Source organism: Urocitellus parryii, chromosome 6, assembly GCF_045843805.1.
Source record: "Urocitellus parryii isolate mUroPar1 chromosome 6, mUroPar1.hap1, whole genome shotgun sequence".
NCBI lineage: Eukaryota > Metazoa > Chordata > Mammalia > Rodentia > Sciuridae > Urocitellus > Urocitellus parryii.
The window spans coordinates 97,699,185-97,721,629 of record NC_135536.1 but is presented as its reverse complement, the minus strand read 5'-3'; the positions used below and the strand labels follow the sequence as shown (position 1 = coordinate 97,721,629).

At 37.4% G+C, this 22,445-nt stretch overlaps 1 protein-coding gene across 1 annotated transcript in view; it reads right to left on the bottom strand.

The window, feature by feature from the left end:
- Positions 1 to 1,857: 1,857 nt before the first annotated feature.
- Tmod2 (tropomodulin 2) overlaps positions 1,858 to 22,445 on the bottom strand; it is a 45,108-nt gene continuing 24,520 nt past the window's right edge. Inside the window, exons 6-10 of the mRNA XM_077799841.1 lie at positions 19,052 to 19,182; positions 17,207 to 17,314; positions 9,893 to 10,036; positions 3,874 to 4,018; positions 1,858 to 1,991 (exon numbers count right to left, since the gene is read on the bottom strand). Coding sequence (XP_077655967.1) covers positions 1,957 to 1,991; positions 3,874 to 4,018; positions 9,893 to 10,036; positions 17,207 to 17,314; positions 19,052 to 19,182 — 563 coding nt within the window. The 3' untranslated portion in view covers positions 1,858 to 1,956. The remainder of the gene's footprint in view (positions 1,992 to 3,873; positions 4,019 to 9,892; positions 10,037 to 17,206; positions 17,315 to 19,051; positions 19,183 to 22,445) is intronic.

Below are 22,445 nucleotides of genomic sequence, written 5' to 3'. Positions count from 1 at the left end.
ACCATAATTTATTTCATTTTATTTGTATGCCATTTAATTTTTAATAATGGCTCTACTGGCCCAGGAATGTAGCACAGTGGTAGAGTGCTTGCCTAGCACATGGAGGTCCTGGGTTCGATCCCCAGCACACACACACATATACACACACAAAGGATGTGCTGAACAACTAGTCTGTAAAATTATTGAAAATTTAGCAATCAGCAAGCCTGTACAAGTTGGCTCCAACATACTACACATACTACATTTAAATGCTTGAGAAGGAAGGAAAAATCTAACTGAAAGCTACCAAATAGTAGTTACTACTTTTTTTTTTTTTAGATTGATAAGGAGGTGTAGTAATAAACAAAAGGATTTTGAGAGTTCCAGAAAGGTCAGAATGTTCTAATTATTGTGCCCTCAAAAATGTAAAAAATTCTCAAGAAAATTAGATGTTTTAAAGGACTTGAGAGAAAGAGACTTAGGTACTTATAATTCAAGTACATGTCCAATTTATAAGGGATCACCTAAATAGATTCCATGTGCTTTATAAGCCAAATATTATAGTAACTGTTTTTCCATTGACTTCTTTTACTGCTACAAAGTAACTCAGGAACCCTTAGATTAAACTGACCTTCTGCCAGGATTAGCAATCTCTTTAGTTCTAGGTGTTACCTTTATAAAGCTCAGAATTATGGAGAAAAGGAGTGCTGGAGGGAGATATGAAAGGAAGGGAGGGGAGAAGACAGAAAGAGAGGGGGAATCTCCACAGCTGTGCAATGGTGTTTTGAGGCACAGTCTCAGGTTAACTGCACTAAGCGAAGAACTCCTGTCACCTGTCTCCTTACATTTACATTACACTGTTGTACTGTTACATTAAGATTAACACTATAATGCAGTCATCTCAGCTGTATTTTCACAGGCTCTGTCTTTGAGATGACAAATACCTGGAGAAGTCACCATTCATATTTCTTCCTGATGTTTGCAAATGTCAGGATGGATCATGACACGTGGACAAAAATCTGTATAATTTACCTGAATATTCACACTTTTTCCCAGCAATCTCGTTATACTACAGATAAAGTAATAAACCCTTGTAAAATCTGTCAAACTAATGTTTTCTTGTATATCAGACAATTGATTAAGATATGATTATTTTTTTTATTTAGGAATGTATTTTTGCTTTAAAATTCTCTCTTACTAAAGTTTAAAAACTTCCTATCATGTCTGGAAAACTCTGCAACGCTTTGAAGTTATCCATTAAAGTCATGTTAAAGATTCAATTTATGTTGAGTGATCAATAAAGGCAGGTGTGCTAATTCATTTCACTACCTGTGAGTCTGATTTAAAGCTATATTTGTGGGTTAATAATCAATTTACACTTCTTTACTAATGGTGTGTTAAAGTGTCATAATGCTGTCTTTTTTTATGAAGATGATCTGCAATCATTTGGACACGTGCATTTAGTGATTTTTCTGGAATTAAGAGAGAATTTGTGCTAAATTGGTCACACTTCCTCACCCAGGGAGAAATTGGCAATACTAATTTTTCATGTGGTAAGCAGAACACTTCTGATGTATTTAGCCTAACTCAAAGCTATGCATGTAAACAGAGATAGGCCTCTATCATAATCACAGTTACAGATATGTATTATATACTAAATTCCTTTCATTGATTAAAAAAAGTTCATGTAAGAAAACAAGATAACCCAACATGAAAGTGGTTAATAAAGTCAGTCTCTAAGGTCTGTATCAGTCCACTTGTGCTAGTTGCCAGAGGTGCCCATAAGAAAGTAAAACAACTGTACATATGTAAGAATCCCAGATAAATAAGTAGGACTCAAAAAGAATAACAAATTACTAGTTGTATGGTTAACGGAAATGAACAACCTTTGACAAAATGGTCCCATGGGGAAGGAGAAGAGTTTGTGTCGGTTTTTAGATGGCTGTGTGGTGAAAGTTCCTCTCTTCTAGTGGACGTTTACCTTCGGTCTCCTTCAACTCTCTTCTTACGAACTAGGTGAGAAAGAGAGAAAAGCTTAACAAGACAAATTGAAGAAAGAGATATTAAATTTCAGACAAACATAATTAATGTCACAAAACAGCAATCTCACATACGTGAGGATACCAATTATCTTAAACTTCAATATTTAATTGACCATGGCAATAAATGGAAATGATAAAATAATCCAGTATCTGGAGAAATTTACATTTAAATAAAGCTATGTCTGATAGTTGGGAACTTGAGTATTAAAACTTTGTCATCTTTGTAGTCCAGAAGAGACCTGTGAAACTGTGAACTTCTAAATATTTTCATGGTCACTTATCCTAGACACACCTTCTCAACTTCTGTACAACTCAACCACTGATTGGCTTTAACAAACTCCCTAGGATAATGCAATCACAGTCCATGAATTGTGACTGTGGCTTGAAGACCAGGTTTCTGCAAACAGTAATCCCATTTCTAAACCTCATCTAAGTAACTACTCTTGGATTCAGGATCACCTCTCCATTTACTTAACACCGTGTTTTGCCTGTTTTTCTGTGGTTACTATGTTGTTCAGATGTGGACCCAATGTGCTTTCCTAGATACCTTTGGAGTGCTGCCTCTATTCTTTTTCAAAGCCCTTTGCTGGGCTGCCTGTTAGTCTTACCCTGTGAACCCCACAGGTAAGCATGGCCCTATATGCCACCTGCCTCTTGATACCATATACCTTGGCTGTGTTGCAGGGTCTTGGCTAAGCATGGGCAGGCACCTGGACACTAAGTTTTTACTTGACCCTTCCTATTTTAACCTTTAGCTTCTATCTTCCCCACAATCCGAATCCTCTTTAGGACCAGAAAAACTACATTTGGAGGAACACCTTGCCCAGTTCCTCTGTCCAAGGTCTTGCATACTGTTCCTGAACCTTAAACTGGGGACTGAAACCTGCTGTCAGCTGACTCATTGCTTGCCAAGTGGACTGTCTGCTCCTAGATGTTCTTTTTCCATGTTGCTCCAGGTGGCTGGGTTGTCCCCATACTATACCTTCCCAATCTGTTCCATTCTTCTGTGCTGGTTTTTTTTTTTTTTTTTGTATCAGGGTTTGAATACAGAGGTAATTAACCACTGAGCCACATTCCCAGCCCTTATTTATATTTTACTTAGAGACAGGGTCTTGCTGAGTTGCTACGGCCTTGCTAAGTTGCTGAGGCTGGCTTTGAACTTGTGATCCTCCTGCCCCAACCTCCTGAGCCACTAGGATTACAAGTGTGTGCTACTATACATCAGGCTTCTGTGCTGTATTTAACCAGGACATGCCTCACCTCTTCCTAACAGAAGAAATGTTATGCATCTTCAACAAAATTAAAGACAAGCTAACTGAAAAAGCTACTTCCGAGTTTAACTGTCATAATTACCTCTATTAGTTTATTTCGAATGTAAAGTACAGAAATATCAGACATACCTATATCACATATAAATATGTGAAGAAAGAATAATCATAAGTAGTGAGAAGTCAATCATAAGTAGTGAGAACTTCTATGTCCTTGTGTCGATTTTTGGATACAGATAACAGAGCTTAATCCATAAGTAAGAAGTAGGTAAAGGAAAAAGAAAAAAAAGTAAAAAAGAAGAAATTAAAGGAAAGCCATAGAAACAAAGGAAATGAAGCAAGAGTCAAAATCAGTTTGGAAAAAAAGAACAAACAGCTCTTTTTGAAAGAATGCTATGTTGACACTTTAACACTCCAGGGGCTTCGAGGATGTCTAAGACCATGTAACCATGTGCCTTGGGTGAAGAAGTAAGTGACACCAAGGCCAATGGGATGGTATCTGTGACAGGGGGCATCAGAGGTGGAAAAGTGAATGTTCAGCAGGATCTTCCTACTGTCACCAGTGCATATCACAGCTGCATTACCCAGGTCATTATTCTTTGTGATGGCAGCTGCCACTCTTGTCCGTGGCCCTTGCTTGGTAAACTGGTATCCAAACTTGAGGATCCTTGAATTTTCTTCCAGCATCTGGGCAATTTCCATCTCTACAGCTGTTCCCAACTGCTGCCTCTGGTTGCAGGTGCATACACACACACACATATAGGATGACCAAAAAGGAAAAGGAAATTGTTAATGCACAGGAAAGATATGTGGCTACTTGAACAAAAATTCTAAGAAACCAAAGTCTCAAATTCAAAAGGGACGGTGTCACTGGAGATGTGTCCTCCCATATAGTCATTTGAGTCCTGCTCCTTGACTAGAAGAAAAATCCAGACAGATGAATCTGCTGGTGTCCTAAGGTGAAAAAAAAAATTAAACAACCATTTATGAAGAAACAGGTGATTCAAGAGGTACAGTTAAAGTAAAACTAATATTTGAGGCTTCTAAGTCATCCCAGTATCAAAAGAATTTAAACATTTTTTTTTTTGCTGTTGCAAAGGCCTGTGAATGCTAGGTAAGCACTATAGCACTGAGATACAACTGTATTTTGTTTAGAGACAGGGTCTTGCTAAGTTGACCAGTCTGGCCTTGACCTTGTCATCCTTCTGCATAAGCCTCTTGAGCAACTGGAATTATACCTGACCACTGTTTTTTCTTCTTCTTTGTGAAACTGTCTTACAGCAATCAATTCAATTGCTGTATTTTCTATTCTAGGATCTATATCCAAAAATCATTAAAGTTCAACAACCAATCTGCCATTCTCTCAAAAGTTTCAGTTGGAGATCCCAAAGGGGCTTTACTGAGATAACTCAGATGAATTATCAAACACTGAAGTTACTGGGCTACAGAAAAATCTCCAAGAAAACTTGGTAGGAAGAGGGGTATTTCTTTGTTTGTTTTTAAGTGGAGACATAGAATATTGAAAAAGCACAGAAGGTTTTTTTTTTAAATTGGAGCATGTGGATATAGAAATTAAAAATTAAATTTAAGGAATATAGTATATATTTTTTCACAATATAATCATTAAACTTAAAAAAAATGAAAAGTACAGGTTTGTTCAGAAAAAGCAAACAAGAAGTATATGAAAACCACTTTCCGTAACTGGCTCCTTCCACACGTGTAGTCTTCTCAACATTTTCTGTGCATTTATATATCCACACACAGGTACATCCATGCTTTTATTCCCACATAAGTCAATTAGGGTAGTTTATGTTTCTGAAACATGTGTTTATTTTCCATTCAACATTAATCTTTTCATGTTGGTAAATAAACATTTACCTCACCCTTATAAAGAGAGCTGCACAGCATTCCACTGCAGGGATGGGTCAATGAGCTAGCCAGGCCCCCACTGACTGAAGGTCATCGTGCCTTCCACTCCCACTGTTACAAGCAACACTGCTGTGAACTTCCCTGTGCACACAGTATATCTGGAGGTATTTCTGCAACTCTGTCTGTAGGGCAAGTTATAGCTGGGTCCAAGGGTAAGCATATTTCAAATTCTGATATATTACTGAATTATCCTCAAAGGTTATGATAATTTTTATTTCTGCCAACAGTACATGAAAGTTACTGGTTTTCCTCTCTTAGCCAAATTATCCATTTTTAAAAACCTTGACCAATTTGGTGAAAAATTATACTTAACTTTCCCCCCCCTTTTTTTTTTTGGTATGAGGGCTTGAACCCAGGGGCACTTTACCACTGAGCTACATCTTCATACCTTTATATTTTCAGACAGGGTCTTGCTAAGTTGCTTAGGACCTCATTATATTGCTGAGGCTGGCTTTGAACTTGTGATCCTCCTGCCTCAGCCTCCCAATCACTGAAGTGACTGGGATTACAGGTGTGTGCCACCATATCCAGCCTACTTGCATTTCTCAACTTTAATTTACATTTCTTGAATTATGAATAAGAACAATCATTTTCTTATGCATTTGTATTTCTCTTTTTGGAGGAACTACCCATATATGTCACTTGCCCATTTTGCTGCTGACTTTTTTTTTTAAAGTGACACATAAGTTTCTCATATATTAGGAAATTAGTCCTTTTTCAAATGTACTAGAAACACATTATTTGGTTTGTCTTTCGATTTTCCTTTTGATTACTATAAAACCTTTTTTCTATTTTCACGATTGAATTTATCAGCCTCCAGATTTTGTCACATTCTTTCTATTCCTCCTAATTTCTTCTATTTGTTTTATGATTTCATATATTTTAATATTTATTTCATTCTAAATTAATTTTGGTATAAGATTGAAGAGACCCAACTTTATTTTGTTCCAGCGGGTGCTTCCATCTTTTTCTTCATTCTTCCCTGATTTGAAATACTGACACGTGACTGCAAAAATTTCAGTTGTACTCAATTTCTGGAATCTATTCTATTGCTTTGCCATTATAATATATTTAAAAAATATATACCTTTTAAATTTGGGAGATGTAAGTATGAATTGGATGAAGGAGAAAAGTTAATGGGAGAACTTCTGAGTCCAGACAAATTTTGGGGGGTATTGGGGAGTGAACCTAGGGTTGTTTCACCACTAAGCTACACCCCAAATTCTTTTTATTTATTTATTTTTTTAAATTTATTTTGAGGCAGGGTCTCATCAAGTTGCCAAGGCCAGCCCCAAACTTTTAATCCTCATGCCTGGTTTCAATCCCCAGTACCAAAAAAAAAAGAGAGAGAGAGAGAGAAAGAGAGAGAGAGAGAGAGAGAGAGAGAGAGAGAGAGAGAGAGAGAGAGACACACAAACACTGACCTCTAAATTTCAGGAGAACCTCAGCTCATAACACGGGTTAGGATTGGATTCTATCAAGGATTAATGCCTGCCTCACTGGAACTATAGGCATGCACTACCTTACCCAGTACTTAATTTGAAGTCTTTTGTGTTACATTATCCCAGAACAGAAAATGGGCATCAAAATTTCTTAAAACATGGATATTTTTCTTTTCATAGTTTATCACTAAATACAAAGAAAAAAAATGAAAGTTTGTGCATACATGTTTTCAAAATACTTTTTTAGCTGTTACCCATCTGTTTATTCAATATGCACCACTGTTTGTTCTTCTCAGTGGGAGCACATGACTAGATGATTATGTATTTACCTGGAGCCTAGCCACAGCAGCCCTCCCTAGAGGAGGGTTCTCAGCAGGCCTCATTTTTGTGCAGCTGCCTTTTGCTGTGATGCTAAATTGATCTCAGTTGCTAGTTCTCCTTAGGAAACTGAGACATTATTATTTAAAAATTTTTTGTAGTTGTAGATGGACAGAATGTCTTTATTTTACTTGTTTATTTTTATGTGGTGCTAAGAATCGAACTCAGTGCCTCACACATGCTAGGCAAGTGTTCTGCCACTGAGCTACAGCTCCAGCCCTTAGAAATTTTATTTCAAATCCAAAAACTTATTTCATATCCTTCATGAGGAGAAAACTGAGGTTACTTCTAAAAGTCCATGAGTCAATGAACAAAATTTAGACAAGTTTTGACTCTAAATTTCCTTATTCTTCTAGTAAAGCAAATAATTTTTCCAGTTTCTCGAGGAAGTCTTAATTCTCCTTCTTGTCACAAACATAAAAAGAAGCCATTTAAACCAGGCATTAGAGGCTGAAGCAGGAGGATTGCAAGTTCAAGGCCAACCTTAACAACTTAGCCAGATCTGCCTCAAAATAAAAAGGGCTGGGGGAAAAGCTCAATGGTAAAGTGCTGCTGGATTCAATCCCTAGTACCTAGGATAAGAAACAGAGAGGTAGATAGAGGGAGATGAGTGAAGAGAAGGGAGAGAGGGGAAACATTTCAGAAGCACAATGGAGGGCTAAAGATGAAGAATTGCTCAAACACATTCCTGGATGGCTGGGGAGAGGTAATGAGGCTGAGTTAGAGGGAATTAAGAGACAAGGTTCAGAATTCATATTTCAAGGTCTTCTTCTCCCCTCAACCTCCACCTTGAAGGTACTAGGGACTGAACCTGGAGCCTTTTATATGCTAGGCAAGTGCTCTATCACTGAATTATATCTCTACCCCTGTTAAAATTTTTTATTTTGAGGCAGGGTCTTCCAAAATTGCCCAGCTGGCCTCCAATTTGTAATCCTTCCTCAGACTTCCAAGCAGCTGAGATTATAGTTGTGGGTTACTATGTCCAGTGTCAGGGTCTTCTTAAGCATTAGAAAAACCCTTCAAATTTTCAGGATTCCAGCTCATCCACTAGGGGTAGTATTGTGAGATTTAGCAAATGAAAATACAAGACAATGGCTAAATATGATTTTCAGATAATGAATAACATTTTATTAGGAAGATGTCTCAAATATTTCCTGGATAATCCTTTTACTAGAAATTATATATTATGTACCTGAAAGTCAAATTGAATTGTATTTTATGTAGTAACCTTAACTAGGTGGTATCATGCCAGAAACTAGGAACAGAGTATGACATTATTACAGATATAGGGTTTCACAGTGTCCTAAACCAGGACAGAAAGTTAAATATACTTTGAAACAAGGTATCTATCTCTGTGTTACATCCTGTGGAAATACTTCCTAAGAGCCTACTTCTTCCTGATATGAGTCTATTCCACAAATATCCCTGAGTTATCACTTCTTTTCACTCACTTCACATTTCTGTTTCTGTAGTTTCCCAGTTCTGGATGCTTTTTCTTAATTTATTAGCAGCTGGACACACATGAGGATATACAGCACTGAGTTTCCTTTGGATGTGTGGGGCCATGTGTGGCACATTTCCAGGATGCTCTCAAGCCACACCTCTGCGTTTAGGAGAGTGGTTTTGGTGGGGCATCCCTTCTAGGAGGGCAGGAGCCAAGAAGCTGCTATCTCTTGGTGATTGCCCTGATCCCCTGGCAATAGGCCTCAGGAGGAATCCAGAGTCAGAGGGTCTGCACTGAAACAACGTGCTTGACCCAGTTAGCAAAGACAGAGAGTAAAGCTTTCATGAGAACTGACAGGGGTCTCCAGGCTTAGGCAATAGTCTTGGGTGATCACTTAGATTCACTGAATCCCCATCGCAGACACTTCCCTTTGGCCAAAGGACCAGGGCACAGCATCAAGCCTGAGAGCTGAGGGTTGCTACCTGCAAGCAAGAGTAAGCTGAGCCAGCAGAGCCAACTTAAAGGCCTGTAGGCTGATGCCCAGGAAAAGGTCTCCAAGGTCCAGGCAGTGGTGGCTCCAAGGAAAAGCAGTTTGCTCTGGCTGATTTGGGGACCCTGAGAAATAGCATGGCAGAGTTGAGACTGTGATCATGCTGTAGGCCAGGCCTGCTATATTAAGCCAGACCATCTTTTAGAATCCTGATTCCTTTAAACAGGCTCTAACTCCAGCACCAGACTGAGGGAGCTCAGGTCTGCTCTTTCAGCTCTGGCAGCCTCTAGCCAAGGACAAGAGGTCACCCTGCATTCTCCTTCTAGCCATAGTTCCAGTGAGAAGCAAAAGCAATGCTGGGACAGCACTGGGCTGAGGTCCATTACTAAAAGCCAGGTGTGGGGGCACATGCCTGTAATCCCAGTGACTCAGAGGGTGAAGTGGGAGGATTGTGAGTTCAAAGCTAGCCTTAGCAATTTAGAGATGCCCTAGGTAAATCAATGAAACCCTGTCTCCAAATGAAAAATAAAAATGGCTGGGGATGTGGCTCAGTGATTAAGCACCCCTGGGTTCAATCCCTGGCACCAAAAAAAAAAAAAAAAAGGTGACAATGAGATGGCTGAACAAAGTAGCCGTCAACACCCCTGCCACTACCACCTGGCTTTTTCCTCTGCTGCCTGCCTAGCCAGGGCAGGAGAATGCCATGTCTAGCCAGGGCAGGAGAATGCCATGTCTCAGGCTGCTTCACTGTGCAATGTTTAATTAATAACATTCTGCCACACACCCTTTACGAGCCTAATGCTGATAAAACTTACAGGAAAGCCAGAACACCAACTGAGTCCCATAGAGAATTTGTCTTTTTAACTCACTCTCTCCTCTCACTCTGCACCTGTGAGTTAACTCTGCCCGCCTTGCATTACCTGGTTGTCGATCTTGATCTCTGTCAAGGTGTCATTTTCTCTCAGAGCCTCCACCAGGGCCAGGATCCCAGTTCCAGTGATAAAATTGGATTCTATGTTTAGACTTTTCAAGGTCTTGTTTACTTTCAGCATATCTGCGAAAGCCTTATTATGCAAAAACAAATAACCATTAGGATCTCTCAAGATTGAGGCACTGAACACCTCACCACAAAGTGCAGATATTTTTGTAGCACTTAAAGAAAACCTTAATTAAGTCATACTTTCACCCTCAAGTAAAAAGATACTAATTTAAAACAGCAATGAAAATAGTTGAGTCCACAGTAGAGGCTATGTGGATGTCTTCTTTTGAGAAATGTGTATTCACATTTGTCTGTTTTTAAAGTTGATTATTTTTTTGGCTGTTGAGTTTGAGTTTCTTATATTCTGGACATTAATTCCTTGCCAGATAAATACTTTGCAAATATTTTCTCTCATTCTGTAGGGTGACTTTTACTCTGTTGACTGTTTCCTTTGCTGTACAGAAGTTTTTGGTTTGATGTAATCCTGTTGTCTATTTTCGGTTTTGTTGCCTGTACTTTGAAGCATTATCTAAAAGTCTCTGTCCCACTCCTGGGTATGTATTCAAAGGAAAGGGAGTAAGTATGTTGAAGAGCTAGCAGCACTGTCTATTGCAGATCTATTGCTGCACTACTCCCAATAGCCAAGATATGGAAACAACCTAAGAATCCATCAATGCATGAATGAATACAGAAAATGTATGTATATATATATATATATATATACACACACACACACACATATATATATAATAGAATATTATTCATCCATAAATAAGAATAAATCCCTATCATTTTTAGCAACATAAATGAGCTTCAAGGACATTATGTTAAGTGAAATAAGCTATCACAGAAAGACAAATGCCTGAAGTCCTCACTCATATTTGAAAGCTAAAAAAGTTAATCTCATGATGTAGAGAATAGAATAATGGTTGCCAGAGGGTGGAAGATGGAGAGAGGTTGTTTATCATGAACAAAATTATAGTTAGAAGGAAGAAGTGAGTTTCAATGTTCTGTCACAGAAGGGTAATAACTATAGCTAATAATTTATTGTATATTTAAAAATAGTTAGAAGCCAGGTGCTGTGGCTGTATAGAATCCCAGCAGCTCGGGATGCTGAGGCAGGATGCTGAGGATCAATCATGAGGTCAAAGCCAGCCTCAGCAAAAGCAGGGCACTAAGCAACTCAGTGCGACCCAGTTTCTAAATAAAACACAAAATGGGGCTGGGGATATAGCACAGTGGTCGCGTGTCCCTGAGTTCAATCCCTGGTACCAAATAAGTAAATAAAAATAAAAAAAGAAGAGCCAGGAGTAGTGGTGCATGCCTCTAATCCCAACTACTGGGGAGTCCAAGGCAGGAGGATTGCAAGTTTGAGGCCAGCCTCAGTAACTTTGAGAGACTCTGTCTCAAAAAAAAGGACTAACAATGTAGCTCAGTGGTAAAGTGCCCCTGGGTTCAATCTCCAGTACCAAATAAAATAAAATGATTAATAGACTTTAAATATTCCTAACATAAGGAAATGATAAATGTTTGAGGTTGTAGATTGCTGATTACCTTGATTTGCTCATTACATATTGTACATATGTATAAATATGTCACATTTACCTCATAAATATACAAAATCATCATGCATCAATAAAAATTTTAAATGGCCATTATCTTTTTTTTAAAAAATATATTTTTTTTAGTTTTACATTGATACAATATCTTTATTTTGTTTTTTTATTTGTATGTGGTGCTGAGGATGGAACCCAGGGTCTTCTCTCACGTGCGAGGCGAGCGCTCTATCACTGAGCCACAACCTCAGCCCCAAAATGGCCATTATCTTGAAGAATCGCTAAAATACAGAAAATAGAAAAATTGGTGGAGAAAATAGCACAAAAATAATAATAGAATCAGCTTTCTCTTTATCATATATTATATATTGTTGCCTGAGATACCAGAGGTAAGCCTCATTTGGAGTGTTTTATTAAAGAACTGCCTTCAGAACAGATGGAAAAGCTGGAGCAGATGGAAAGCACACCGCCCTCCCTGCGGCTTCCCTGAAGAAGAGCAGCTGCCCGCATGACTGCCAATGGCAGATCTCCTGAAAAGAGTCATGACCTGGGACAAAAGCAAGACAGAGGTCTGGGATTGCAGCTCAGCCATAGAGTGCTTGCCTAGGCACCTGTGGGGCACTGGGTTCCATCCTCAACACCACATAAAAATAAATAAAGTAAGTTATTATGTCCATCTACAACTAACTTACTAACTAACTATAAAATATATATGTATTTACAACTAACTAACTATATATGTATATTTGTGTGTATATATATATATATGTATATACATATACAAGAACAAAAGTGAGACAGAAACTGAGGTATCTCCAGACCTTCATACCAGATGCAGTATAGGAAGCAGTGGCAGGGTAGCTATGTCAGGATGAAAGGCACTGAATGTACCTCTCTCAGAATGCAGTTCTCTTAACTAACAATTACAGGGGCCTCCCAGGTTGTATAACACACTAGGAGAAGGTTTCCAGCCAATTCACCTATCTGCTGAAAAAAAGCACTCACTCACTCACTCATTCATTCATTCATTCATTCATTCACTCATCTGTCAGGTTTCTACTGTGTTGCTCCCTCCAGCAGTAGAGAAGACAAAAATATATGTCCTCAGGGAGCTTATCATTGAGCAGGAAGATCAATAAGTTAATAAATAAATAAAATAAATAGCATGAAAGATGGTGAGACAGATGGAAAAAAAAAGAGGGCTCCCTTTTAAGGGAAGAATTTATTCGTGGAATAGATCTACTCAACTGCAGAAAAAATAATCCCACTTTATATAAACCAACCTTGTTCTATATTCCCAAATATGATTGGGCAATCAATAATTGCCAGATATGATGGGAAAGTCAACATCATAAAAGAGAAAAGCCAATTGAATGAACAGGATAACCCATCATAGCATGAAGAAAAATCAATGTAAAATTTTAAATTATTACTATCCACTTCTCCCTTCCTCCTCCCCACTGGGAAAAGAAAAGGCATTGCCTACATAAAATAGGTACTGGCTATTACATTGTTAAAAAAAAAAAGGAATGAGAATGTATTTTGAAAATAAAAAATACCATATTGAAATAAAAGGAAGTAATAGATACCCAGAATTTTAAAAAATTAGCATGGATGAAGACCAAGTTGGTAAGCTAGAAGACAAAGCTAATATTTCTAAGGATGCAGAATAAAAATATAAAGAAAGAAAATATGAATAAAATGTTAAGAGATATGAAGGGAAGATGCCAGAGGTTTCACATTCACCTAAGAGGAGTTCTAAAAGGTTAAAAAAAAAGAGAAGACTACTATAGAAAGGAAAAAATTGTCAAATAATTAATTGAAAAATTTCCCCAGAGCTGAAGAAAGTCATGAATCTCTTTCCGAAAGAAATTACTAGATGCTCAGAAGAATGAACACAAGGCCTGTGGGAACAGAGATTTATATTTACAAAGTCATATAATTGGAAGTGCTAGGAGGTTTTTAATTTTTGGAATCTACCTATATAAAAACTTGTGTGTCTATATATATGTAGATGGATAAAATTTTATAAGGCTCAAATGTGTGAAAATAATGGGAAGAGCTACAGTTTGGAGGTACAAGAGGAAGGAAAGGATGGAAAACAAGAGTGAAAAATTTTTTTAAAAAATTAAAAAAAAAGAAAACAAGAGTGAGTACAGATTGTCCTCACCTTTTACAATAATAAAAAATTACCTAAGATGATGAGTAAAAATATAAATTTCTGCATACTACTGGCTTTCCACCTTGACTGTATGTTAGAATGATCTGGGGGGCTGGGGATGTGGCTCAAGCGGTGCGCGCTCGCCTGGCATGCGTGCGGCCCGGGTTCGATCCTCAGCACCATATACAAACAAAGATGTTGTGTCCACCAATAACTAAAAAAAATAAATATTAAAAAAAAAAATTCTCTCTCTCTCTTCTCTCTCTCCTCTCTCTCTTAAAAAAAAAAAAAGACTGATCTGGGAGCTTTAAAGTGAATCATGTGCAGACAGGATTAACAACCACTTTAAAGTTATAAAGACAACAATTAGAAGAATGAAAAATTGCTAAGGGGATTGCTTCTAGGGAGTAGAACAATGAAGTTCTAAACTATTTTAATTATTTTTATTGCAGAAAAGATGAAAAGAAGGAGGGGGAGAAGGAATTCACCATGGAAGTTGAAAAGGGTTTCTTCTCATCCTTGGCATGACTGACATTTGGGGGTGGAGAACTCTTTGTTGTGGGAGGTGAGCCTGTGTCCTATAAGATGTTTAGGAGTATCTCTAGCCTGCGATGCATTAAATTCCAATAAAACTCCTCCCAGTCATGAAACCAAAATCTCCAGACACTGCCAAGTGTCGAGAACCACTGGGGTAGAAGAATAATCATGTATTAGACAATTGCTTGAACTGCAAAGAAATCTCCAGGATTTGGACTGACAGTATGGTACACTATGTGACTTTAAGAATCTTTACTCAGTACTCAACTTTTAATTGAAATTAAACGTACACATTTTAATCAGAACACCAGAGGGGAATATATCAAGCCTTTCCTTTTGGACACTCAAGCTTTGGGATTTACTTTCAGCTTTAGAATAACAAAATGTCAGAGCAATTAGTCCTTTACAAAAAGTTGCAGGACCTCATGGCAAGCAGCCAGAATCTTGCCGATTTCTTTTAAACTTCAGAAAACACTTTTCTCATACTGAATAAAATAGAGGAGACCCAGCCAAACAACCCTGGGCTGTAGGCCCAAGTTCACTTTAGTTCAGCAAATATTTGAGAATCAATTACATGTTCTAGGAATAATAATGTTAGTAAAACAAAGACCAGATTTCTTAAATGATACAGAAATAATTTGAATAGAAATGCATTTTTAAAGAAAAGGTTTTGTTTTTTGTACTTTACAGGATTGTATCAAAATCCAATTTTCTAAGTTGCCCAAATGGTAGCCATGAGAAACATGTAGCTATTGAGTTCTTAAAAATGGGCTAATCCTATAACCACCATATGACTCAGTTATACCACTCCTTGGTATTTATCCTAAGGAATTAAAGTCATTGTACTATAGTGATACATGCATACCAATGTTTATAGCAGCATAATTCACAATAGTCAAAGTCTGGAACCTACCCAGGTGTCCATAATGAATGAATGAATAAGAGAAATGTGGTCTATATACACAAAGAAATTTTATTCAGCCATAAAGAAAAATGAAATTATATCACTTGCATAAAAATGGATAAAACTTGAGAACATTATGGTAAGTGAAATAAGGCAAACACATAAGGTCAAGAGTTGTATGTTTTTTTCTCATATTTGACAGCTAGAGAGGAAAAAGGAAAAGAAGGTGAGGAGAGGGGACCAAAAAAATCATGAAAATCAAAGGAAGATCAGTATAGGAGAGGCATCAAGGAGTGGGAGGTGGGAGGGAGAGGGGAAGTGCTGGGGAGTGATAATTGGCCAAATTATAGTTATATTGTGTGCATGTATGAATATGAAACAACAAATTCCACCATTATGTACAACTATAATGTACTAATAAAAATGTGGAAAAACAAAGTACATAATACAAAGATAAAGTACCTTAGGGGAAAAAAACCGTAAAATACAATAAAACAAAACATATTCAAAATTATATTTTAAGTAAAATATTAGAATTAATTTAACCTATTTATATATTTTTAATTATAGGTGGACACAATATTTTACTTTTATGTGGTGCTGAGGATCAAACCCAGTGCCTCACATATGCTAGGCGAGCGCTCTACCTCTGAGCCACAATCCCAGGCCCCAATAATACCAACATTTTACACATATTTGGGTCTTCTCTTTTTGTTGGAATCTAACAAAGGCAAATTCTATTCATATCCCTATAATGCTATCAATATGGCTATATGGAAGTATTTGGGCCATGGTGAATTGAACTTGATTACAGGTGACTTACATTTACATCCTGGGTGGACCACATACTGTATAATCTTAAATTACTCAACTTTTGTGAGCCTTAGTTGCCTCACCTGTAAAAGGGGACTAATGTCATTTCTCATACACATAGCTGGTCTATATTAACAACAATCCTAAAAGTGCCTTGTTGAATCTATATTTGAAACTTAAATAGAAAAGTCTTTTTAAAAATTTTTTCTTATTTTACTACCTATTTATTTATGGGTACTGGGGATTAAACCTAGGGACACTTAATACTGAGCTACATCCCCAGCCCTTTTAATTTTTTTTTTAATTTTGAGATAGGGTCTCCCTAAATTGCTAACTGGCGCTCAAACTTGTGATCTTCTTCCCTCAACCTCTTGAGCCACTGGGAGCTACTGCCCAGTTAGAAGAGTCTCTTGAAATTCTTGGCTTCAGGGTTCAGTCATAATAATTTGAAGATCTCTGTTCCCTGTGGGGGTAACGAACCAATTTTCAACCTACAGAAAAGTTCTTCCTGACAAGGGCATAACTGTAAGATGAATCATCTGGGACCAGCTAGATGTGACCACAGAAGGTTTCTCTTAACACCTTAAGAACAGAATTATTCTTCACAATTGTGTGGTGTTACCTGCTTCTGGATAAATATGAATTCACCTGATCCTATCAGCAAACCTCAACTATTTGAAGAAACTACGTTCTAGAGAAGTACTACAGGAAGAATAACAATGATAACTAGTAGTATTTACTTGAGTTAAGGGACTTCTGAAGTACCTAAAATGCATAGAAGGAATAGGGATTTTGATTGTTTTTTTTCATATTTTTGTCAACAGAATGTAAAAAAAGTGTGTCTCTGCATTTGGTTGTTTAAAATACTTTGGTAACATGTTAATCCATTTAAAAAATTAAAATGAAATAAACTTTAACATTTTTTTATATGTGCCAAGTTCCTGCAGGAGTTTGGGGCAAGATCCAAAGGCTTCAACAAAAAGTTAATATGGAAGAAAAAGTTTCAGAAAATTTGTACTAAGTACAGAACAAACCCTAAAAATTTATTTAGCTAAATGCCAAACTTACTTTGTTTCTTGAGTAAAACCAATGAGATTTTAATGTTAATTCAAACTGCTTCACGGTTGGATTGTGAAGTTTTACCCTCATTTAACTTTAATTCCACTTACTAACTCTGCACAATTTAAATTTACCATATCTAAACATTGTTTATTAATTAAAAACCAATTAAAAAGTTTCAAGTGAATTAAAAATTCATGTTATATTTCTAAGAATTTTACTCACAATGGCCACAGGGTCATTGCTGCGGGTTGCAGCCAGGCTGAACTTCTTTACATGAGTGTTGGTCTCCAGAGCCTTTGCAAATTCCTTCAAGGTTGGAATCGGAATGTTCTAAAACAGAGAAGACATTGCTAGCTGATAGATAAACCATTCTACAACACACTACCCTCAAGTTAAAGTCCTACAACTTCTTTTTTGTTTTGGTGCAGAGATTGAATCAGGGCCTTGTGCTAAGGACATATTCTATCTCTGAACTAGCACCCCGTACAACTTGTAAATACCATTTATGTTTCTTAAATTGTCATTATTATTATTTTAAATACCATGTATGTTTAGATAGCTAGATAATGTGATAACCCCTTGAAAAGGGGTTCATGTCCCATTCTTAGGCAACCAGCTATCCTGAGCCCATAGCACCACTTAAGAGTCCAATAAGGGAATCTAGTGCATTCTGGCATTCTCTTTTCTCTAACCAAGGAATTATACACATACCATGCTTGGTCATTATTTCTTTTGTTCTCTATAGCTGAGGCAGATGGCCCTATTTGCCCATCTTTTAATATATCATGGTCTGTCTCTCCTCCATATCTTTAGATGTGGTTTCCTTTTGCCAGAAAATTCCTTTTGTCTTTTTCTCTGATTAAATCCTACTCATCTTTTAAAATCCAGCTGAAATACCTCCTCTTTTGTTTATTGGCTTTCCTAGGCAGCATTAAAATTTTCCTCCCTTACAATTCCATACATTGGGGGCTTAACACATCATGTTTTAATTGTTTCACGTCTTTCTATTAATATAAGTTTTTCAAAGTAAAGACTAAATCTTACTCATCTTTGTACTCTTTCATACAGCACTTAGCACAGTACTGACTAGTGGGGAGGGAGGTGACATGAGGTGTAGCTAGCAGTGAACAAGTCCTGACTGCACTGTAGATGTGCGACCTTAGCAACTTAAGCTCATTAGGTCTCACTGAGGATTAAATGACATAATAAATTTCAAGTATTTAGCAAGATATATGGCATGTAGTGAATACTCAATAAAGGTGTTGTTATTATTAAATGCCAGGAATTGGCCAAATATCTTAAGCAATGTTTAGATACATAACATCCCTTCCCCTCCCTTTGAGAGCAGAATAACTTTTTGCCAAATAGAATAAAGTGGGAGTGACAATCTGTGACTTCAGAGACCAGATTGTAAAAGGTATTAGGGCTTTCTCTTTGCTCTTTCATTCTTGGATCACTTTTTGGGGGGAAGCCAGCGGTCATGGTGTGAGGACACTCAGGCAGCCCTAATGAGGATATTGAGGCCTCCTGGAAAAAAACACATGGGTGTGCTATCTTGGAAATGGATCCTTCTGTATCATCAGGCCTTCAGATTGGAGTCTGGCTAAGAGTTTCACTATAGCCTCAGTTCAAACCCTGAGTCAACTACTCTTCTGTGTCATTCTCACATTTTTGACCTCACATCTGTGTGAGATAGGAGCTTGAGATGTAGCTCAGTGCTGTAGAACTTGCCTACCATGAGTTTGATTCCCACAACTGGGGGGAAAACACAACTGTATGAAATAATAAATGTTTGTTGTTTGAAGCCTTTGAGTTTCAGAGTAATTTGTTATTCAGCAATAGATATAACTAATGCACTATGTTTAACTGAGTACTATGATTCTTTTCAAATAATTCTAGAAATTGCTTTTTTTTAAAATCCACTTTTTTTGCATAGGATATCTTGCCTCAAAATCAGTGATAACAAAGGCCAGTAAATGGGTATTAAAAGCAGGCCACCGGTCATCTCCAATAAGTTTTCTGACCTCATGATAAATCAGGTGGCTGATGACAATGATAATGAAATACCTTGATGTTGTTGAGGTTGACTTCTTGTAGGCTGGGATCATTGGCTTTCATCTGTTGCAGACTGACTTCCACATTTGTGGGATTGGGTGGTTCCTCAAATATTGGCTTGACCTTTTCACCTTTGACCACATCTAAAACACAAGTTTTGATTTAAAAGAGAAAATGCAAAGTCTCTCTTATCAAAATAGAGATGACTTCCTCCCAAAATGGTAGTTCTTCCATGTGCTCTGATTCTAATAATACTGTAATATCAATGACGGTAGGCTTATTCTCAAGCATGGAAGTGACATAGCTCTGAGTTAAAGTTTGGAAGATTGGTACTTCTCAACCACAATGAGAAGTCTCATGCTGGGAGTGGTGGTGAACACCTATAATCCCAGTGATTCGAAGGCTGAGGCAGGAGGATTGCAAGTTCAAGGTCAGCCTCAGCAATTTAGCAAGACTCTCAATAACTTAGTGAGACCCTGCCTCAAAATAAAAAAATAAAAAGGATGGGGGATGTAATTCAGTGATAAAGTGCCCAGTACCAAAAAAAAAAGGAGAGAGAGAGAGAGAGAGAGACAGAGAGACAGAGAGAGAGAGAGAGAGAGAGAGAGAGAGAGAAGTAGAAGTCTGAGTGGATAACACTGCATGGATTTTTAAGTATGGAAGGCTCTATAAGCAAACTTCAACCGTCAAGATACTTGTGGGCAGTTACTGCTGCTCATATGTACTACTTTCAGACTATTATCACTAGACCACAGATTTGAGATGCAAAAAAAAATATCATGAGTCTTTTCATTTTCCAAATCTTATTTATTTTGGTGGGGGGGGTGGCTAGGGATTGAACCTATGACCTCACTCATAACTAAGCATGTTTTCTACCATTCAGCTAACCCTCTAAGCCTGCACTTCCTGAATCTTAATACTCCTTTGGGCTCTTGATTATACTCCACCCTCTTCTGATTTCTGTTTTAGAATTTTAGGTTTGAGGAAGATATGAAAAGACAAAGGAATGGAAAAGAAGAATGGAAGATTTCTCAAAAGCAAATAATATAAAATTATATATATATATATAGTTATATACACACACAAAGGGTTAATATTCTAATTCTAATATAGACGGAGCTTCTGCATATCAGTAATACAACCTAATTAAAGATGGACAAATTGATACATTGAGAAGAATCTGTTATTCAAATTATGTCATTTGCAGGAAAATAAATGAAACTTGAGAAGAGGTATGCTGCTTAATTATGTTCAGCAAAATAAGCCAAACTCAGAAAGTCATGGGTTATAGGTTTTCTCTCATGTGGAAGCTAGAGAGAAAAAAGGAAAGGAAAGGTGGGGTGCCGCAGTCTGGCTGGGCACAAAATAACCGAGCTGCCACACAGCCTTGTAGGTTCAAAACAGGAACTCCTTTATTCTCCACACTCCCGAGAACGCCACACCACACACCAACCGGAAATCCCTCCTCCGGCACTTCCCCAACCAATGGGAACTCTCCGGGAATCCCTGCGAGAACTCCAAAGTGGCTCCAGAACTCCAAAGTAGCAGGCTGAGGTGGACAGCAGGGGTCTAATATTACAATTGAATACACAGCTTAACATAACCATTATCATCTCAATGGCTTGCTAGCATCACCTCGTCACCTCTCAACCACTCCATTCTGGCAAAAATGCCATGCGTCATTCCGACTCACTCGGCTATGGCCCTCAGCAGTGGGGCACATCTCATGAAAATTGAAGGGAGATCAGTAGAGGAAGGGGAGCAGGGGGAGGATGGAGGAGAGGGAAAGGAGAAATACTGGGCAATGATAATGGCCAAATTATATCATTATATCATGATCATGTAACAAGAAGTCATTGGTGTATAATTATAATACACCAATAAAAATATGGGAAAAATAAATTAAAAAGGCAAAAAAGAAACTGTCACTCAACCAAGAAACAAAAAATAATTAAACTCCAAAATTAAAAATGAGGTACTACTTCATTAGTAAAAAACTAAAAAATGGTAAGATTTAGAGTGGCAACAATGTGTGTACATGGGGGAAGTATCCTTATATCTTATTGGTGAGAATGTAAATTCATGCAAATATTTTTGGGAGAGTAATTTGATATTACATATCAAAATTTAAATTTGCATACTATACAACCTAGCAATTTTATATCTAGAAGTCTAACCTACAGAAGAAGAGAGCATAAATACATAGATATACATGCAGAAATATTTACTGAAAAATTATTTGTGATAGCAAAATCTGATAAACAAAATGTTAATCAGTGTGAAAATAGTTAAATTTAGCATAATAACCTAACAGGATGCTATCTATTCATTACAAGAATGAAATAAACATACACGTACTGTTAAGAGATCACATTTTGAAAAGAAGTCAATGATACTTGTGTGTGTGTGTGTGTGTGTGTGTGTGTGTGTGTATCAACTCAGAAGATCATGTACTGGATTGCTAATAGCAAGCATGTTAGAATGCTACCCTTTGATAATAAAGCTTAAAAAGATGAGCCTTTCATATCTATAAATACATAAGAAACCAGAAGGCTGGGAATATGGCTCAGTGGTAGGGTGTTTGCCTAGTATGCATGAGGACCTGTGTTCCATCCGCAGCAGCCCACACAAAAATAAATAAATAAAAATAATGATTTCCATTTCTTAAAATGAACAAACAAACAAACAAACAAACAAAAACAGAAAAAACCAGCCAGGTATGATGCCTGTAATCCCAGCAATTTGGGAAGCTAAGGCAGGAGGATTGCAAGTATGAGAACAGCCTCAGCAACTTAGTGAGACTCTTGTTTCTAAATAAAAAATAAAAAGGACTTGGGTTGTAGCTCAGTAGTAAAGTGTCCCTCATTCAATCCCTGGTATAGGAGAGAGAGAAACAGGGAAGGGAGAAAGAGAGGGAGGGAAACAAAATCTGAAAAAAAAAAAATAAAAAGGAAAAGAAAAAAGGATATTGCTCATTGTCTGGTTAAATTACCCATGATAAATGCTAGTTCATAAATACGTTACTGACTAGAAAGCATCTCCCAAAGCTCCATCAGTGGGAATAAAATATAATTAATCCAAGCGAAGCCATGATATGCTGTGAGTTTTCACAGCACCTGGATCACACTGTACAAAGATTGCCTGATTAGGGGTTCATCCCTACTCTGCACAGGTAAGTTCCTTTATGTAGGAATCATTTTTAATTTGCATCTAAGCCTAGAACACTCTGGAATAAGGTAGGTATTTAGGTGACTGATGAATGCGTAACTGAGAGAGTTTAATTAACTGTACACTTCTCCAGGAAACACTGAAGGAGAAGACAGTGGATTGGAACTTCTCTGGGCCAGGAAGTCCACGCCAGCATGTCCTTCATGCTCTCTGCAGGAAGGAGGTACTCAAATTCTAG